The sequence below is a fragment of the Scyliorhinus canicula genome, chromosome 9 (assembly GCF_902713615.1).
Source record: "Scyliorhinus canicula chromosome 9, sScyCan1.1, whole genome shotgun sequence".
Taxonomy (NCBI): Eukaryota; Metazoa; Chordata; class Chondrichthyes; order Carcharhiniformes; family Scyliorhinidae; genus Scyliorhinus; species Scyliorhinus canicula.
Window position 1 is genome coordinate 3,407,873 of NC_052154.1, and position 21,333 is coordinate 3,429,205.

The 21,333-nt window shown below is 55.6% G+C and overlaps 1 protein-coding gene across 2 annotated transcripts in view; it reads right to left on the reverse strand.

The window, feature by feature from the left end:
- The window catches only part of LOC119971062 (transcription initiation factor TFIID subunit 4-like), a 365,388-nt gene that overhangs the window by 316,414 nt on the left and 27,641 nt on the right, over window positions 1-21,333 (reverse strand). For both annotated transcript variants that reach the window (XM_038806198.1, XM_038806199.1), the window contains exon 2: window positions 16,909-17,075. In XM_038806198.1, coding sequence (XP_038662126.1) covers window positions 16,909-17,075 — 167 coding nt within the window. The remainder of the gene's footprint in view (window positions 1-16,908; window positions 17,076-21,333) is intronic.

Sequence of the window (21,333 nt, forward strand, 5' to 3'; positions counted from 1 at the left end):
TTTAAATTTCCAAACCTGGTGACTGTAGTTATTGGGCAGCCGAGGGCCAAAGTCTGTGGCCGTTTTCTAATGTCATGGGAGTGTCCCTTCAAGAATGTTTCAGCCTCCCCGAACAGGCACCGGAATGTGGCGACAAGGGGCTTTCACAGTAACTTCATTTGAAACCTACTTGTGACAATAAGCAATTTTCATTTAATGTCTTATCACATGGCTTAAGTGATGTCATTGTGTGGGTGGGGTTGGGCTGGGTTTTTACTTTCATTTTTGAATTGGAGCTGGGCTGTGTCTCTGAGTTTTACTTTCGCTTTGAGTTTGAACTGGTTTTGTTCTGCAAAGGCTGAAAGACGGTTTTTTTTCTCTATCTGCATTTTCAAAGCTGTTTCCAGGCTGCTTGATAACTTGAAAAGAAATAAGAGTTTTCAGGAAGGAATTTAAACCTGCTGTTTTGGAAAGGACACAAGTCTATCCATACCACAGTCTTAAAAATACCAGGTCTTGAGTGCTGTGTGCTGGGCCACACCTTTGGAAAGGGTTTTCTTGTTTATGGGATGATATTAAATTAGAACAGCTAAAGGGGGAAAGATATTCAGGGTTATACATAGAGTACTGTAGCAGTGTGGGTTTTTTATGTTGGTAGTTGATAAAAATGCTGATGTGTATGTTTGTTAAAATGTTAACTAAATTCGTAGAATTAACTTTGTTTTTGATTAAAATGCTTAAAGCCTCTGTTCAATAACACCTGAAAGGCAGGCCTTTATGCTCATCGTAAATCAATAAACAGTTGTGGGTCAGGTGAACTCCATGATATACTTTGGAGTTTCCTGAACCCTGGCCCATAAAACTAAGAATTATTTATGAATTTCAATTGTGTTGTTACTCAGGGTCAAGTGGGACTGGAATTAACCGTGCACTAGCCCAGGGGATCATAACATCATTTGGGGGCTCGTCCGGGATCTTTGGAACAGTAGACGGCAACATTTGGGTTACTGTATGAATTAAAAAGAGACACCAGGGACGCGATTCTCCGCTGCCCACGACGGGTCGGGGAATAGCGGGAGGGCCTTCCCGACATTTTTCCCTCCCTCCCGCTATTCTCTCCCCCCCCTCAACGGCAGCCCCACGACACGAATCGCTGCTCGCTGTTTTTTACGGCGAACAGCGATTCTCCCCAGGCCGATGGGCCGAGTTCCCAGGCCTTTACGGCCGTTTTCACGAATGCAATCACACCTGCTCTCACCGTTCGTGAAAACGGCCGCAAAGTGCCGTCCCGGACAACCATGGCATGGCAGGGTGGCATGGGCCTGCGATCGGTGGGCACCGATACCCACCGATAGCGGGTCCGATACCTGCGCACTATTTATTCCTCCGCCGCCCCGCAGGATCAGTCCGCGGGGCGGCTGAGGGGCATGACGGCCCACGCATGCGCGGGTTTGACGCATCTGCGTGATGACATCATCCGCGCATGCGCGGGTTGGAGCCGTCCAATCCGCGCATGCGCGGCTGACGTCATCGTGCACGTCAGCCACCGTGACGCTTGGCGCGCGGACTTAGCGACGGTCGCTAAGCCCGCGATGCCGTGCTTCACGGGGCCCCGCTGCTAGCCCCGCCCGGGGGGGAGAATCGGGTCCCGGGAGGGGGCGCGGAGGCTGCCGTGAAACACGGCCAGTTTCACGGCAGCCTTTACGACTCGCCGCATTTGCGGAGAATTGCGCCCCAGGTTTGTAGCAATATGGCCCTGAAGCGAAGATTTCTCTTCAGGCAGATGACTTGTCTTTAGTTTATAAAGAGAATGGAGTACGAAATGGAATGCAGTAAAAAAAGAAACTATTAGGTAGTGCCTCCTTCCTGTCAAAGATTGATCTGTTGAAAGGATATTGGCAGGTCCAGTAACACCGGGGGTGATACCCGCTTTTGAAATGCCCCCAAGGTTTTTTTCAATGCAGCGTGATGCCGTTTTCACCAGCGACATTCCAACGGTTTACGTCCCAAGTCATGGCTTTACTGTGTGGTCGTGTATTGTGAAACTTGGAAAGAACATATGGAGCAATTGGAGGAGCTACTCAGAGAACTGGAGTTGGCCAGGCTAGCAATCAATTTGGCTAACAGTGTGTTTGCCAAGGCAAAAGTCACCTATTTAGGCTATGCCATGAGACAGGATAAGTGGTGCCCAGAACGGCCAAAGTAGAGCCATTGATGTACTTTCTCATTCCAAAAACAAAAACAGGAAATGCGCGGGTTCAATTCCCGTACCGGGTATGTGCGGATTGTGTAGGAAATTCGTACCGAACCTCCGTACTATCGCGATACCGGGTACCGTTATTCAATGTGCTGGGGAAGCGAATGAAAATGGTGCAGTCTGCAGACTGCCAAGCGGCGTTTGAGAAGTTTAGGGCCATCTTAATAACTGAACCAGTGCTGGCAGGGACTTTTCCAGCTCATTAAAATAGCCACAGATGCCAGTGACCTGGGGGTTAGGGACAGTGCCACTACAAAAAAACTCAACGGGTATTTGCCACCCACTGGGTTTCTCTTTACCAGGGCTTCTGGACGACAACATGGCAGAGGTGCAACGGGTTCAGTGAAATTCTGGATGGATCCTGGGTGTTGCTCGACAGTCCTGTCATGGCTTTGGCCTTTCAAAGCTCTGTGGGAGGTTACATTATCCTACAGTTCATCATTAATCCTGAACTTTGTTCCCTGTGATTAGACCCCAGATTCTGTGTTATGGCCTTCATCCTGACACGGGTGTATGATTTCTGAGCACATGGGCGTTTGTCACCTCTTATACATCGAAAATCATGCTGAATTGGGAGTAAAGTAAGCAAAGTTAAGTCGCCACAGTCCCAAATAACCATAGGCTGCTTTCTCCTTTGAGGGAGAGCTGACTGGTGGTCGTTTAACCGATGGACCACCACACCTCAGGTGAAGGGCATGATTGAGACAACGGGGTATTCACGAATAGCCTCAGCCGGTACGGGAATTGACCTGCACTGTTAGCTTTGCTCTGCATGACGAACCAGCTGTCCAGCCGACTGAGCTAAACCTCAGTAGTATAACATGAGGGCTGGGCAGTATTTACCTGTTCTTTTAAACTCTGTGACCCTTGCTTTTACAATGAGGGAACACATTTTTCTCAGGCACCCTTCCCTTTTTAGAGAAGATGAGGAGCGACACAGCAGGGTGACAGGTAGATGGTTTGGCATTGTGGTGTTGGGATGACCTTATAAGTGCTCATTGTGGGTGAGGAAACCCCCCATTAGAACTATTGGTGTTGTGCTTTTCGTTAGCATTTTTTGTTATTTTGGGATTATGGAAGCCTTGTCTCCTATGATGGTACACAGATTGTGTATCCTGGAAAAAAAATTGATTCCTTTTTCCCTCCAGTTGTCACGTCTGGTGTTGTTGGAGTTGGGGGGAAATATGTACAGGTGCACAGGTAAACAGGTAAATACTGCCCAGCCCTCATGTTATACTACTGAGGTTTAGCTGAGGGAAGGCTGGGTCTACGTGGACTGCACTTAATGCGGTGTAGCAAGAGACAGACTTCCAACACTTGATGAGATGCAACGCGATTTTATTTAACATCCAAACTATTATACATGTTTAACTGTGGGTTGACACTATGCTGACTTGACTGGAGACTTGATACTAGCCTGGCCAGACTTACTAGCTACCACATGGTGTTTGCACTGGCTGCTGCTCACGAACTCTTGACTGTCTGAGGCTGGGTCCCGAGAGAGCGGGAAAACTGGTGCCCTCTGGCTTTATAGTGGTCGTGTCCTGTCTGGTGATTGGCTGCTGTGTTCTGTGTGCTTACTGGTCATCCTGTGTGTCAATCACTGCCTGTCTGCACTCCATCATATACATAGATGTGTATTATGACATCTTCCCCCCCTTTTTTTTTTCTATATTGTTTGTGTTCAGATAATAAATATTAAGGTGCATGTGCGTGTGGATGTGTATATGTGCGTAACCATATACAGAATGAGCTAAAATGAACTTATATACATAGGAAGGTGTCGCTAGTGCAGATATAGGGCAGATGAAATGGTAAAAACAATATTTACAGAGGTCAAAACGATGAGGTAACAAATTGTGCAAGAGTTCAGTCTATAAGTTTAGTCTCTGTGGCGGGCGACGAATTCTGGTTGACCGAACGAGCACTTGGCCCTGTTGAGTTGGAGGCCATGCTCGTAGATTCTGTGGAATACCTGCTTGAGGCGATCGATGTGTTCTTGAGGAGTTGTGGACCAGATTATGACATCGTCAACGTACACGTGCACCCCCTCGATGCCCTCCATCATCTGTTCCATGATGCGGTGAAATAACTCTGAGGCAGAGATGATGCCAAAAGGCATCCGGTTGTAGCAGTAGCGACTGAACGGGGTATTGAATGTGCACAGCTTGCGACTGGATGCGTCCAGCTGTATTTTCCAGAACCCCTTGGAGGTGTCCAGCTTCGTAAAGAATTTGGCAGGACCCATCTCGCTGGTCAACTCTTCACGTTTTGGTATCGGGTAATGTTCCCTCATGATGTTGCGGTTTAGATCCTTGGGGTCGATGCAGATTCGAAGCTCCCCTGACGGCTTCTTTATGCAGACCATGGAGCTGACCCAGTCCGTAGGTTCTGTGACCTTTGATATGATGCCCTGGTCCTGGAGGTCCTGTAATTGCTGCTTGAGGCGGTCCTTGAGGGGTGCTGGCACCCGACTTGGTGCGTGAACCACAGGGGTGGCGTTTGGTTTGAGCAGGATTTTGTATCGGTATGGGAGTGTGCCTGGAAGTTTTCATCAGGTGAGGCCGTCGCCTGTGAGGATGACATGGTGTGGACTCGCTGAACCAGGTTCAGGAGTTTGCAGGCCCGATCACCGAACAGGGATGCTGTCAGGTCCTACGATCGCAAATCGCAGTGTCGCTTTAAATGATTTATTGGACACTCCGAGTTGCCATGAGCCACTGGCAGCTATGACATTGCCATTGTAGTCAAGGAGCTGGCAGGCCGGTAGAAGAATGCTTGGTCTACATAGAACAGTACAGCACAGAACAGGCCCTTCGGCCCTCGATGTTGTGCCGAGCAATGATCACCCTACTCAAACCCACGTATCCACCCTATACCCGCAACCCAACAACCCCTCCCTTAACCTTATTTTTTAGGACACTACGGGCAATTTATCATGGCCAAACCACCTAACCCGCACATCTTTGGACTGTGGGAGGAAACCGGAGCACCCGGAGGAAACCCACGCACACACTGGGAGGACGTGCAGACTCCGCACAGACAGTGACCCAGCCGGGAACCGAACCTGGGACCCTGGAGCTGTGAAGCATTTATGCTAACCACCATGCTACCGTGCTGCCGTCTGACGCAGATGGTGTCGAGATCGGATTTCGAGATGAGGTTCGCCAATGCGCCGGTGTCCAGTTTGAACTGGATGCGAGCCTTACATTATGACAAGAGGGATAGAAGGTTCTATAGCCAAATTTGCAGTTGACATCAAAATAGGTGGGATAAAGGGCAGCACGGTGGGGCAGTGGTTAGCACAACCGCCTCACGGCGCTGAGGTCCCAGGTTCGATCCCGGCTCTGGGTCACTGTCCGTGTGGAGTTTGCACGTTCTCCCCGTGTCTGCGTGGGTTTCGCCCCCACAACCCAAAAATGTGCAAAGTAGGTGGATTGGCCACGCTAAATTGCCCCTTAATTGGAAAAAAATAATTGGCTAATCTAAATTTATAAAAAAAAAAATAGGTGGGATAGTCAGTTGCAATGAGGAAATAAGGAATTAACAAATAGATATAGGTAGGTTAGGTGAGTGGCCCAAATTTGGCAGTTGGAGTTTAACGTGGATAAGTGCACGGTGATACATTTTGGTCAAAAAAAGGAAAGGCAAGTTATTATCTAAATGGGGAGAAACGTCAGAGTGCTCTGCTGCAGAGGGATCTGGGTGTCCTAGTGCATGAATCGCAGGAAACTAGTACACAGGTAAAAAGGAAGGCAAATGGAATTTTGGAGGGATAGAGATAGAGAAGTGTTGCTGCAACTGTACAAGACATTGGTGAGGCCGCACTGGGGAACTGGGTACAGTTTTGGTGCCCGTATTTGAGAAGGGATGTAGTTGCATTAGAGGCAGTTCAGAGGAGGTTCACCAGATTGATTCCAGAGATTAGGGGTTTGTCTTAAAACAGATTGAGCAGTTAAGGCCGATACTCTCTGGAGTTTAGAAATAATGAGAGGAGGCTGATTGAGGTATAAAAGATATTGACAAAGTAGACGTGGAGCAGATGCTTCCCCTTGTGGGGCATTCCAAAACAAGAGGTCTGAGGATAATGGGTGGCAGATTGAAAACAGAGATGAGGAGAAATTACTTCTCTCAATGGGCTGTGAACCTGTGGAATTTACTCCCCCAGAGTGCGGTGGATGGCGAGACATTGAGTAAATTTAAGGAGAAAATTGATATATTTTCTTTTTATAAATTTAGAGTACCCAATTAATTTTCTCCAATTCAGGGGCAATTTAGCGTAGCCAATTCTCCTACCCTGCCCATCTTTGGGTTGTGGAGGGCCAAACCCTCGCAAACACGAGGAGATTGTGCAAACTCCATCCGGACAGTGACCCAGGGCCAGGATCGAACCTGGGACCTCGGCGCCGTGAGGCAGCAGCGCTAATCACTGCTCCACCGTGCTGCCCGACAGATTTTTAACGGTTATGGAGAATGGGGAGGAAAGTGGAGTGGAGGCCGAGAGATAATCAGCCATGATCGTATTGAATGACAGAGTAGGCTCGAGGGGCTGAATGGCCTCCCCCTAGTTTTTTATGCTGCACTGGACCAGTTTTGAGTGTTCGTTGCATTAATTGTAAAAATATGCATTGTTTTTAAATTGACAAACCATACAAGGTGACATTATGCCAGTGTACCCGAACAGGCGCGGAGTGTGGCGACTAGGGGATTTTCACAGTAACTTCGTTGCAGTGCTAATGTCAGCCTACTTGTGAGAAAATAGATTATGATCAAAAGCTTGGTCAAAGTGATAGTTTGGTGGAGCATCTGAAAGTAGGAAAGTGGAAGCGGCAGTGTTTTGGAAGGGAATTCCAGAGCCGAGGGGCCGGGGAGCCGAGGGGCCGGGGGGCCGAGGGCCCAGGGAGCCGAGGGCCCAATGAGCCGAGGGCCCAATGAGCCGAGGGCCCGGGGAGCCGAGGGCCCGGGGAGCCGAGGGCCCGGGGAGCCGAGGGCCCGGGGAGCCGAGGGCCCGGGGAGCCGAGGGCCCAATGAGCCGAGGGACCGGGGAGCCGAGGGCCCGGGGACCCAATGAGCCGAGGGCCCGGGGAGCCGAGGGCCCGGGGACCCAATGAGCCGAGGGCCCGGGGACCCAATGAGCCGAGGGCCCGGGGAGCCGAGGGCCGGGGAGCCGAGGGCCCGGGGAGCCGAGGGCCCGGGGAGCCGAGGGCCCGGGGAGCCGAGGGCCCGGGGAGCCGAGGGCCCGGGGACCCAATGAGCCGAGGGCCCGGGGACCCAATGAGCCGAGGGCCCGGGGAGCCGAGGGCCCGGGGAGCCGAGGGCCCGGGGAGCCGAGGGCCCGGGGAGCCGAGGGCCCGGGGAGCCGAGGGCCCGGGGAGCCGAGGGCCCGGGGAGCCGAGGGCCCGGGGGGCCGAGGGCCCGGGGAGCCGAGGGCCCGGGGAGCCGAGGGCCCGGGGAGCCGGGGGCCCGGGGAGCCGAGGGCCCGGGGAGCCGAGGGCCCGGGGAGCCGAGGGCCCGGGGAGCCGAGGGCCCGGGGAGCCGAGGGCCCAATGAGCCGAGGGCCCAATGAGCCGAGGGCCCAATGAGCCGAGGGCCCAATGAGCCGAGGGCCCGGGGAGCCGAGGGCCCGGGGAGCCGAGGGCCCGGGGAGCCGAGGGCCCGGGGAGCCGAGGGCCCGGGGAGCCGAGGGCCCGGGGAGCCGAGGGCCCGGGGAGCCGAGGGCCCGGGAGCCGAGGGCCCGGGGAGCCGAGGGCCCAATGAGCCGAGGGCCCATGAGCCGAGGGCCCGGGGAGCCGAGGGCCCGCGGAGCCGAGGGCCCGGGGAGCCGAGGGCCCGGGGGAGCCGAGGGCCCGGGGGAGCCGAGGGCCCGGGGAGCCGAGGGCCCGGGGAGCCGAGGGCCCGGGGAGCCACGGGCACGAGCTGCCTGTGCAATTAATTTTGAAGATTCCAAGGCAATGTTCAAGGACATGAGGCATGTCGTCCCCGTGTTCGTGTTCTTGCCGACATTCACCCCTCAACCGACAGTACCAAAAATAGAACTGGTCACCTTTCTCAATGCTGTTTGGTGGGGTTCAACTGAGTGTGATTTTCTTTTTTATTATTTCACTTACGGATGTGAATGCTGTGGTTTGGTCAGCTTTAGTGCCATCTCCAGTTGTCCTTGAGCTGTCTTCTTAAACCACTGAAAATTTTCTTGTAAACAGTTGGATTGCTCGGCCATTTCAGAGGGCATTTTTTGAGTAACAAATAGGCCAGACCAGGTAAGAACGGCATGTTCTCTTTCCTAAATGGCAGCAGTGAACCAGGTGGGTTTTTACGACAGTCGACAATGGTTTCATGTTCATTGGACTTATAATTCCAGATGTTTTAATGAATTTCGATTCCACCATCTGTTGTGGCGGGATTCAAACACACTACCCCCGGGAAAAAAACACTCATCTGAGTTGAGTCATGTGGACCATGTGCACGACCTTAAATTGTATCAAACTCATTCTTGCACAGGAGGAGGTTAAGCTCACTCACCAAGGGCAGCACAGTGGCATAGTGGTTAGCACTGGGACCGAATCCCGGCCCTGGATCACTGTCTGTGTGGAGTTTGCACATTCGCCCCGTGTCTGCATGGCTCTCACGCCCACAACCCAAAGATGTGCAGGGTAGGTGAATTGGCCACGCTAAATTGCCCCTTAATTGGAAAACAAATAATTGAGTACTCTAAATTTATTTTTTTTAAAGTTCATTCACCGCATTACCTCACACCAACATCCCCATCCTATCTCCCTGTGGACGGTGGATGTTGTTTACATGGACTTCAGTAAAGCTTTTGACAAGGTGCCTCATGACAGACTGGTACAAAAAGTGAAGTCACACGGGATCAGAGGTGAGGTGTTAAGATGGATACAGAACTGACTCAGTCACAGAAGGAAAGGTAGGAAAAGAAGGGTATTTATCTGAATGGAAGGTTGTGACTAATGTGTTCCACAGGGATCGGTGTTGGGGCCTCTGTTGTTTGTAGTATACATAAACGATTTGGAGCAAAATGTAGCTGGTCTGATTAGTAAATTTGTGGATGACACCAAGGTTGGTGGAGTGGCAGATAGTGTTGAGGATTGTCAGAGGATACAGCAGGACATAGATAGGTTGGAGACTTGGGCAGAGAAATGGCAAATGGAGTTTAATCCAAACAAATGTGAGATAATGCATTTTGGTAGGTCTACAGAGAGGGGAAATATACCGTAAATGGCAAAACTCTGAGGAATATAGACAGTCAGAGAGATCTGGGCGTGCAGGTCCACAGATTTGAAAGTGGCAACACAAGTGGACAAGATAGTCAAGAAAGCATACGGAATGCTTGTCTTCATTGACCGGGGCACCGAGTACAAAAACTGACAAGCCATGCTGCAGTTGTATATAATCTTGGTATGGCCACACTTGGAATATTGCGCACAATTCCGGTCGCCACACTACCAGAAGGATGTGGAGGCTTTGGAGAGGGTGCAGAGGAGGTTTACCAGGATGTTGCCTGGACTGGAGAGTGTTTGCTATGCGGAGAGGCTGAATAGACTCGGACTGTTTTCATTAGAACAATGGAGTTTGAGGGGTGACCTGATAGAGGTCTACAACATTATGAGGGATCGACTGGAAGGGCAGGCACTCTTTCCCAGGGTGGCGGGGTCAGTCACCTGGGGGCAAGTATAAAGGGAGATGGGTGAGGCAGGTTTTTTTTACACAGAGGATGGTGGGTGCCTGGAACGTGTTGCTAGGGGAGGTTGTGGAAGCAAATACATTAATGACATTCAAAAGGCATCTTGACAAACACATGGATAGGATGGGTATAGAGGGATACGGCACAAGGAAGCGCTGAGGGTTTTGGCCAAGGTTGGTATCATGACCAGTATAGGCTTGGAGGGCTTCCTGTGCTGTATTATTCTTTTTTCTTTGTTATTAACTCCTCCGCCCATCTCTTCTTGATCCTTTTCACTACTGTCTTGCCCTGCTCTCCCAACCACCAATATATCACCAATTCTGCCATCCCCTCATCTGCGAGCAGCAATTTCTCCAGAAGCACATTCTCTGGTGCCTGAGGGAATGAGGGCAGCTCCTTGAGTGCCAAGTCCCACACCTGCCGGTACCTAAATTCATTCCCACTTGGTAACTCAAACTTCTCTCACAGCTGCTCTAGCCTGGCAAACTTCCTCTCCGGAAACATGTCCCTGACCCGCCCCAGCACCTTCTCCTTCCACCGCCGAAACATCCCATCCATCCATCCATCCCATCCCCCCCCCCCCCCACCTCAATGGGCCGAGTGGCCTAATTCTGCTCCTATGTCTTATGGTCTTACACTGAAATGTAACCCAGTTTAAAGTGCCACATCAGCTGGTTCTAGATTTTTATAGACAACTCCGCCACCAGTCTCCCCGTATACTTCCTTGAAGTGGGCGGCCAGGGGGCCGTCACCAGAGCCCTAGGCTCCTACCCGTACAGAACTCCTAGATTCCCCCCCCACCCCACTCCGACCATTGCACCTTCTCCACATTCGCTGTCCAATAATATTGCAACACGTTTGGGAGTGCCAATCCCCCTTTACGCCTCTGCCTTTGCAATAAAGCCCTCTTCACCCTCGACAATTCTCTGCCCAGACAAATTCCGGAATTAACACGTCTACCCGCCGGGGGGGGGGGGGGGGGGGGGGGGGGGGGGGGGGGGCGGGAGACAGAGAGAGAGAGAGAGAGAGAGAGAGAGAGAGAAGAGAGAGAGAGAGAGAGAGAGAGAGAGAGAATCGGGAGGTGCTGAAACACAAACCGAAATCTTGGCAGCACATTCATCTTCACCACTTGCACCCTCCATGCCAATGCCAGGTACAGTGCATCCCACCTTTTAAGTTGCCCGTCAGGTTCCTCTGATGCAATGTGGTCCACACATGCATTACCAAAACCACTCCCTCGCCAACTTAAATGGCACCCCTGCCATCGTGATAGGCATAACTTTGCTTGAAATGGTTAGGTTTGGGACTGAGCTCATCGACGTCTTCTAAATTATCAAAGATTTTGATGGAGTGGACACAGCATGCTTCCAATGTTTGGGAAGAGCAAAACAAGAGACTATCCATATAACTACCGGTCAAGTAACAAAACATGAAAGGTACATAGAAAATAGGAGCAGGAGGCCATTCTGCCCTTCAAGCCTGCTCTGCCATTTATTATGATCATGGCTCATCATCCAACTCAATAGCCTAATCCCGCCCCATATTCTTTGATCCCCTTCGCCCCAAGTTCTGTATCGAACTGCTTTGTGAAAACAAATTCAGAAAAACCTCTTCAACTAAATAATGGGAGAATGTGGAATTTGCGACCACAGGGAGTGGTTGGGACAAATCATGTAGAGGCATTTAATCGGGAGCAAGGCCAAAAGACCTATTTTTATGCTCTATATTCAATGTCACTTTACAGTCACCATAAAAGGTGAAGAGAATCCTTGGTTTTGTCCCAAGAAGCATAGAATGTAATGAAATTTTAAAAATGAAAATCGCTTATTGTCACGAGTAAGCTTCAATGAAGTTACTGTTAAAAGCCCCTAGTCGCCACATTCCGGCACCTGTTCGGGGAGGCTGTTACAGGAATCAAACCGTGCTGCTGGCCTGCCTTGGTCTGCTTTCAAAACCAGCGATTTAGCCCAGTGTGCTAAACCAGTTTCTTGTAAATGTAAAGCAAGAATGTAAAGCATAGAAGCAAGATTTATTGTACAGAGACATATTGGGTCTGCAGTGGATTTTGTGCACTGTTTTGGGTGACTGTCTGTGCGGAGTCTGCACGTTCTCCCCGTATCTGCGTGGGTTTCCTCCGGGTGCTCCGGTTTCCTCCCACAGTCCAAAGATATGCAGGTTAGGTGGATTGGCCATGCCAAATTGCCTGTTAATGTCCAAAAGGTTAGGTGGGGTTACTGGATGACGGGGATAGGGTGGAGGTGTGGGCTTAGGTCGGGTGCTCTTTCCAAGAGATACTGCAGACTCGATGGGCCGAATGGCCTCCTTCTGCACTGTACATTCTGTGATCCTTCACAGGAAGGATACATAAACAACAGGAGACGATCCACTAACAATTCACAAGACCGCTATTTGGGGGGGGGGGCAGTGGTTAGCACTGCTGCCTCGCGGTACCGAGGATCTGGGAGCAATCCCAGCCTCGGGTCACTGTCCGTGTGGAGTTTGCACATTCTCCCCGTGTCTGCGTGGGTCTCACTCCCACAACCCAAAGATGTGCAGGTCAGGTGGAGTGGTCACGCTAAATTGCTCCTTAACTGGGGGGAAAAATAAAAGAAAAAAAGAATGTTATTGGGGATAAGGGGTCAGTTATGAGGGAAGAATTTTTTTTCAACAAAGTTGGGAAAATTTAAGAGGTGACCAGGAAGTGATCTTGAAATGAAATGAAATGAAAATTGCTTATTGTCACAAGTAGGCTTCAAATAAAGTTACTGTGAAAAGTCCCTAGTCGCCACATTCCGGCGCCTGTTCGGGGAGGCTGGTACGGGAGGCTGATCTTCGTGGTTATGAGGAGTTACAAGGATTTCAGTGATAACAAGGGAGTACATATTTCAGGACATCAACAACAACATTCCAAGAGGTGATTAGATGAAATATCCCTTCTCAGAAGATGGTTAGAAAGTGGAATTTTTACCACACGCATGCAGTTAAAAGTAGAGTTAAAATTTAGTTGAATTAGGAATTACCAGCCAAGTTACATCTCTCACCATCTTTTAGATGTCTTTAAAACTTAGCTCTGTGAATGAGCCTTTAGTCGTCTGTCCTATTTACAACCCTTGTGGCTTTGTGTCTAATTTTGTTTGACAATCGCTTCTCCCAAGCTTTAATACGTGCTAGTGCATTAAAGGCACTGTTAACATGCTAGTTGCTGTTGTAGGTAGCTGCTTGAGAAAGATTGGGGTTGCTGAGATTATACAGTGGGACAGGGGGGTGTATGGTGCAGTGTTCTACATTCAACTATTACTTTCGAACAGAGTTTGCTGAACATCAATGGTGGGTGGGTGGGTGGGTGGGTGTGGGGGGGATTTCTTCCCCTCCCCAAACTGAGGCCAAACAAACCTTGCTTACCATTTCCCCGGCCAGCTCACCACAGGCCAAGGATCAAATCTGGGTCCTTGCTGGATTCTATGACTCAGTACCACATCAAGTGAGGTAGCAGACACTAAGATGTCAAGGAAGCTACACTACTGAGTGATGAGATTTGGCTTGGTGAGCCCTTACAGCTGAAAAGGGAGATGGTATCTGACACAGTCTGGAGAACTTGTCTCCTCTCAAACATACAGGAATAAAACATCACTCAAACAAACACAAAGGTTAACAACGTTATTTATTAAAATTTACAGGCAGCAATATACATGAAATGAGAAATATATAAATACTGATGCCAACTTTTTGGAAGAATTTAGTCCCCGCGAAGAAAATATCACTTCATCAACCAAATTGTCACTCTTAAAATAAAAAAGAGACACAAAAAAAAATAAAACAAAAACAATCATCCAATCGGTACTCTGTGGCACAAAGAGTGTGCCTCACATTTGACTACATTTGCCTTGGTAAAATCTGAAGTGAATGCCTGGTTTCCTGCAGTTCACCTTCCAAGTTCCTTCTGTGCAATCACACATTCTCCCAATCCCTCAGTTATCACAGAGAGTGAAGGCTCCAGGAAAGTTCCCCGAACAGTTCTCGCCTACTCCACCCACTGCAACCCTTTGTCAGACTCTCGGTCAGATTTCCGTGCCATCACAATCCTTTCTCAAGGACTCATGCTACCCAAGCTACAGGCATCTGATGCCCTCTCCTCTGCCATCCAATTGAACATGCTGCAACTGACAGCCCCAATTAGGAGTGGCAAGTTGTTTTCTTTCACCATGAAGAGTATCACAGCTGTGTCTCCACTTCCCAATCCTGTGCAATTCCCAACAGGGGAAAACCATCCAGAGAGACACCAATTTATCTTTTATCATCTCAGACCAATTGTTCTGCCACAGGTGCCTGTTGGGCATACACAGTAGAATGAGTATTAATGTGTGGATCTACATTTGAAAAAACTTTCGATGGCTTTTCTATCTGCCCCATCTGTATTAAGCTGAGGTCAACTACCTTAACATGGACCTCAATCAAACCTGGGGCATTCTGATCCCTATGGCTTTCGTCTATCTCTTGTTGAACAATCCATAAAGCTGGAGGGAGATGAAGTGGGAGAGGAGTTTGTGTTGGTGAAATGTGTATTTTGTTTGCGGGCAAATTGTAAGTTTTCCTACCTGATGGATGATATTTCTGATTGGCCCAATGGATGCATCTGTTGAAAATAAAGAACTGAATTGTTTTTCAGATATCTTTTCAGTAACTTCTGTAAATCAGCTTTCCCCACTAGTTAGAATGCAAGAGAGATGCTCAGAAGCAGACAGGCCGTTCTTCAGAGAACTCTTCAATACAAACCAGAAAACAATCTGCTCTGTGCTAAACAGGAGTTATCCGCTCCATCCAGCTTTCCTTGCAGTAACTCTAAAGGGTTTCCTTTCCTCCCCTCCCCTTATAGATATTCCTCCACTACCCTCCAGCCCTTCGTGTATCAGTCCCTCCTCTGTTCCCAAGCTTCTAACCATGTCCCAAGTGAAATGACAGACTTGGGTTGATTCCAATGTTCTTTTCTCCTTATTTGGGGCTGGGGTGGGATTGGGGAAGAGGCAAGACCAGAGGATAAAGACAACTGAGTTTTGATTTCTCCCCCCCCCCCCCCCCCCCCCCCCTTCCCCACTCAAAGATCCAATGTTCACCTTAGAAAGAAAGATTGTGACCTTCAGTGGCCCCAAAAGCGCGATGCAGCCATTGAAATACTTTTGAAGTAAAATCACTGTTTTCATGTTGGAAACATGAGAAGCGGTTTGTGCACTGCAAGCTCCCACAACTACCAATGACAGTCACCAACTATTCAGCCTCAGTCACATTGGTTGAGGAACAAATGTTGGACAGGACACAAACGAGAACTCAACTTTGAAATAGTGCCATGGGATGTTTTACATCCAACTCGGGCATCACTGAGACTCTGTTTAAATATCTCAACATCAGACAACACCCCTGACTGCATCATGTTGGGAGTGGCAGCCTTCCTTTGCTGCTCAAATCCCCAGCGTGGAGATTGAATCCATTAATTTCTGACCCAAAGGCGAGAGTCTCACCCTTGAGCCAAGGCTGACTCCTGGATTCCATTCATAAATAACCAACATGCTCCAAGGACTCGAACACCATCACTTTCTATAGGGAAGCAGATTGAGAAAGTATTGAAGCTGAAGCTCGTCTTTCACCCTTAAAAACTTCTCTGAAGCAGACATTCAGCCAGAAAATGGAACAAGGAGAAGTTTCTAATGATAAATTCCTTCCTCAGCTGGGAGGGGGGTGATATATGACAGGGGCATGATTCCTCCCAACGAAAAGGGGTCAGGAGAAGTAGAATGGCCTGAGGGCGGGGAGAGGCAAAGGTGGAGAGTGAGGGTTGGCAGAAGTGGAAAACACACAGACTTTTTTTTCACTTGAGTCAATAAAATTGCTGTCAAATTAAGGGGGTTAGATTTAGCAGAGTGATGTAAGGGAGCCATCACTCAATCGCTGCCCAAGTATAACCAGCTTATATTTTCCTTCCAGCGCATTGGTGCGTTTCTGACCCGGACACTTCACACTGTTATTACGAAGCACAATTATAAGCCTCTGCCATGCTCCACTTAAACCAGTTAGCAGTCAGAGGTGAATAGTTTTCATTTTGACGCCCTTTTCAAGGTGAGGTTTTGGCAGATGTCTTGAAGATTAGCTCACTCAGCTCCCTGCACTAACATGCCAAGATCAGAAATTCAATGAAGTGAACTGCGATGCCCACACCCTGTTGCTGTACTCCTAAGTAACTGAACAATGAGAGTGTGCCACCATCTTTATATTACTTTATATCAAGGCAGCCTGGATGAGTGCAGCTCCAACAACATTCAAGAAGCTCAACACCATCCAGGGCAAAGTGCCATTCGATTGCTCCCCCCTTCCACAAATATTCACTCCCTCCGCACCGACGAACAGTGGCAGCCATGTGTACCATCTACAAGATGCACTGCAGTAACTCACCAAGGTTCCTTAGGCCGCACCTTCCAAACCCATGACCACCACCATCTAGAAGGTGTAGCAGATACCTGGGAACCCCACCACCTGGAGGTTCCCCTCCAAGTCACTCACCACTCTGACTTGGAAATATATCGGCCGTTCCTTCACTGTCGCACAGTCAAAATCCTGGAACTCCGTCCCTAACAGCACGGTGGGTGTACCTACACCTCAGAGACTGAAGCGGTTCAAGAAGGCAGCTCACCACCACCTTCTCAAGGGCAATTAGGGATGGGAAAAAATGCTGGCCCAGCCAGCGATGCCCACATCCCGTCAACAAATTTAAAATAAAGCATCTTGATAACCTTCAACACGACAGGATTTTGCATAACATTTCTGAGCAATTAAGAGCGTACAAACACAATGGTATGGATAGAATAGAAATTGTGAAACTTTGCACTGCAAAGGAGTGCCCAGAATGTGTCTGCCAACATGACCCATTCTCCCGAACTAACTGATTAACCATCTGACCAAGCAAGAGAATTCCGTCACTTCATACCTGAGCTGATGTGAGGCAGAATGTGGCACCACTTGTCGGAGCAGGCGGCTTGGGAGAGATGCTTCCTGGCCTTTGGCCCTGGGCTTGAATCTGTGCATGAGCTTGGGCCAAGGCTTGCTGAGGAACCAGGACGAACTGCCCGCCCTCCGTCCGGACCAAAATCATTCCTAGAAAAGGAGGGAGGGAGGAAGTCAGTGAAGTTTGCAGACAGGTATTTTAATTTCATATATAAAACACACATTAAAAGCAAATAGGACCACAGAAATTTCGAGACAAAAAGGTTGAGTTTGTTATCTACCACACTGGTGAAATAACACAACAAAGGATTGTTGACTAAACATCGCGATTAATCTCCATCAATTAAGTCACAACGGATCCAGACGTAGTGAAGAAAACCATGGTGGCACAGAAAGAATCGGTTCAAAGTCAACGACCTTGGCAACATTTTTCTCTATCCAATCAAAGGAGACTACATGGATGCAGCGGGAGGGGGGGGGGAGGGGAGGGCGTGGGGCGGCGCTAGGGTGGGGGGGGGAGAGAACCGGGGTGTGGAGGGGGGAGGGGACAGGGGTGCGGCAGGAGGGGAAGGGGGGGCAGCGGGACGGGACCGGGGTGCGGCAGGAGGGAGGGGCCGGGGTGCGGCGGGAGGGAGGGACCGGGATGCAGCAGGAGGGAGGGGCCGGGGTGCGGCAGGAGGGAGGGGCCGGGGTGCTGCGAGAGGGAGGGGCCGGGGTGCGGCAGGAGGGAGGGGCCAGTGTGCGGCAGGAGGGAGGGGCCAGGGTGCGGCAGGAGGGAGGGGCCGGGGTGCGGCAGGAGGCAGGGGCCGGGGTGCGGCAGGAGGGAGGGGCCGGGGTGCGGCAGGAGGGGGGGGCCGGGGTGCGGCAGGAGGGAGGGGCCGGGGTGCGGCAGGAGGGAGGGGCCGGGGTGCGGCAGGAGGGAGGGGCCGGGGTGCGGCAGGAGGGAGGGGCCGGGGTGCGGCAGGAGGGAGGGGCCGGGGTGCGGCAGGAGGGAGGGGCCGGGGTGCGGCGGGAGGGAGGGGCCGGGGTGCGGCGGGAGGGAGGGGCCGGGGTGCTGCGAGAGGGAGGGGCCGGGGTACGACAGGAGGGAGGGGCCAGGGTGCGGCAGGAGGGAGGGGCCAGGGTGCGGCAGGAGGGAGGGGCCAGGGTGCGGCAGGAGGGAGGGGACAGGGTGCGGCAGGAGGGAGGGGCCAGGGTGCGGCAGGAGGGATGGGCCGGGGTGCGACGGGAGGGATGGGCCGGGGTGCGGCTGGAGGGAGGGGCCGGGGGAGGGAGGGGCCAGGGTGCGGCGGGAGGGAGGGGCCGGGGTGCAGCAGGAGGGAGGGGCCAGGGTGCGGCGGGGGAGGGGCGGGTGCGGGGGGGGAGGGAGGGGCCGGGGTGCGGCGGGAGGGGGGGCCGGGGTGCGGCGGGAGGGAGGGGCCGGGGTGCGGCGGGAGGGAGGGGCGGGGTGCGGCGGGGGGGAGGGGCCGGGGTGCGGCGGGAGGGAGGGGGGGGCGGCGGGAGGGAGGGGCCGGGGGCGGCGGGAGGGAGGGGCCGGGGTGCGGCGGGAGGGAGGGGCCGGGGTGCGGCGGGAGGGAGGGGCGGGGTGCGGGGAGGAGGGGGCCGGGGTGCGGGGGAGGGAGGGGCCGGGGTGCGGCGGAGGGAGGGGCCGGGGTGCGGCGGGAGGGAGGGGCCGGGGTGCGGCGGGAGGGAGGGGCCGGGGTGCGGCGGGAGGGAGGGGCCGGTGTGGGCGGGAGGGAGGGGCCGGGGTGCGGCGGGAGGGAGGGCCGGGGTGCGGCGGGAGGTAGGGGCCGGGGTGCGGCGGGAGGGAGAGGCCGGGGTGCGGCGGGAGGGAGGGGCCGGGGTGCGGCGGGAGGGTGGGGCCGGGGTGCGGCGCGAGGGGACCAGGGGGCAGCGGGAGGGGAAGGGGGGCAGCGGGAGGGGAAGGGGGAAGCGGGAGGGGAAGGGGGCAGCGGGAGGGGAAGGGGGCAGCGGGAGGGGAAGGGGGGGCCGCAGGAGGGGACCGGGGTGCGGCGGGAGGGAGGGGCCGGGGTGCTGCGAGAGGGAGGGGCCGGGGTGCGGCAAGAGGGAGGGGCCAGGGTGCGGCAGAAGGGGACCAGGGGGCGGCGGGAGGGGAAGGGGGGCAGTGGGAGGGGAAGGGGGCAGGAGGGAGGGGCCAGGGTGCGGCGGGAGGGAGGGGCCAGGGTGCGGCGGGAGGGAGGGGCCAGGGTGCGGCGGGAGGGAGGGGCCGGGGTGCGGCGGGGAGGGAGGGGCCGGGGTGCGGCGCGAGGGGACCAGGGTGCGGCGGGAGGGAGGGGACCAGGGTGCGGCGGGAGGGAGGGGCCTGGGGGGAGGGAGGGGCGGGGGGGGGAGGGAGGGGCCGGGGGGGGGAGGGAGGGGCCGGGGGGGGCGGGAGGGAGGGGCCGGGGTGCGGCAGGAGGGAGGGGCCGGGGTGCGGCGGGAGGGAGGGGCCAGGGTGCGGCAGGAGGGAGGGCCAGGGTGCAGAGGAGGGAGGGGCGGGGTGCGGCAGGAGGGAGGGGCGGGCGTGCGGCTGGTGGGTGGGGGCGGGGTGCGGCGGGAGGGAGGGCCGGGGTGCGGCGGGAGAGGGAGGGGCCGGGGTTGCGGCGGGAGGAGGGGCCGGGGTGCGGCGGAGGGAGGGGGGGTGCGGCGGAGGGGAGGGGCCGGGGTGCGGCGGGAGGGAGGGGCCGGGGTGCGGCGGGGAGGGAGGGGCGGGGTGCGGCGGGAGGAGGGGCCGGGGTGCGGCGGGAGGGAGGGGCCGGGGTGCGGCAGGGAGGAGGGGCCGGGGTGCGGCGGGAAGGAGGGGCCGGGGTGCGGGGGCGGGGAGGGGCGGGGCGGCGGGTGCGGGGGGGCCGGGTGCGGCGGGAGGGAGGGGCCGGGGTGCGGCGGGAGGGAGGGGCCGGGGTTGCGGGCGGGAGGGAGGGGCCGGGGTGCGGCGGGAGGTAGGGGCCGGGGTGCGGCGGGAGGGGAGAGGCCGGGGTTGCGGCGGGAGGGAGGGGCCGGGGGTGCGGCGGGGAGGGGTGGGGGCCGGGGTGCGGCGCGAGGGGACCAGGGGGCAGCGGGAGGGGAAGGGGGGCAGCGGGAGGGGAAGGGGGCAGCGGGAGGGGAAGGGGGCAGCGGGAGGGGAAGGGGGGGCCGCAGGAGGGGACCGGGGTGCGGCGGGAGGGAGGGGCCGGGGTGCTGCGAGAGGGAGGGGCCGGGGTGCGGCAAGAGGGAGGGGCCAGGGTGCGGCAGGAGGGAGGGGCCAGGGTGCGGCGGGAGGGAGGGGCCGGGGTGCGGCGGGAGGGAGGGGCCGGGGTGCGGCGGGAGGGAGGGGCCGGGGGCGGCGGGAGGGGGGGGCCGGGGTGCGGCGGGAGGGAGGGGCCGGGGTGCGGCGGGAGGGAGGGGCCGGGGTGCGGCGGGAGGGAGGGGCCGGGGTGCGGCGGGAGGTAGGGGCCGGGGTGCGGCGGGAGGTAGGGGCCGGGGTGCGGCGGGAGGGAGGGGCCGGGGTGCGGCGGGAGGGAGGGGCCGGGGTGCGGCGGGAGGGAGGGGCCGGGGTGCGGCGGGAGGGAGGGCCGGGGGTGCGGCGGGAGGGAGGGGCCGGGGTGCGGCGGGAGGGAGGGGCCGGGGTGCGGCAGGAGGGAGGGGCCGGGGTGCGGCAGGAGAGAGGGGCCGGGGTGCGGCGGGTTGGAGGGGCCAGGGTGCGGCAGGAGGGAGGGGACCTGGGGGCAGCGGGAGGGGAAGGGGGGCAGAAGGAGGGGAAGGGGGCAGCGGGAGGGGAAGGGGGCAGCGGGAGGGGAAGGGGCAGCGGGAGGGGAAGGGGGGGGCCGCAGGAGGGGACCGGGGTGCGGCGGGAGGGAGGGGCCGGGGTGCGGCAAGAGGGAGGGGCCAGGGTGCGGCAGGAGGGAGGGGCCAGGGTGCGGCAGGAGGGAGGGGCCAGGGTGCGGCAGGAGGGAGGGGCCAGGGTGCGGCAGGAGGGAGGGGCCAGGGTGCGGCAGGAGGGAGGGCCCGGGGTGCGGCGGGAGGGGACCAGGGGGCGGCGGGAGGGGAAGGGGGGGCAGTGGGAGGGGAAGGGGGCAGCGGGAGGGGAAGGGGGTGCGGCAGGAGGGAGGGGCCAGGGTGCGGCAGGAGGGAGGGGCCAGGGTGCAGCAGGAGGGAGGGGCCAGGGTGCGGCAGGAGGGAGGGGCCAGGGTGCGGCAGGAGGGAGGGGCCAGGGTGCGGCGGGAGGGAGGGGCCAGAGTGCCGCAGGAGGGAGGGGCCAGGGGTGCGGCAGGAGGGAGGGGCCAGGGTGCGGCAGGAGGGAGGGGACCAGGGTGCGGCGGGAGGGAGGGGCGGGGGGGGAGGGAGGGGCCGGGGGGGGAGGGAGGGGCCGGGGGGAGGGAGGGGCCGGGGGGGGAGGGAGGGGCCGGGTGCGGCGGGAGGGAGGGGTCGG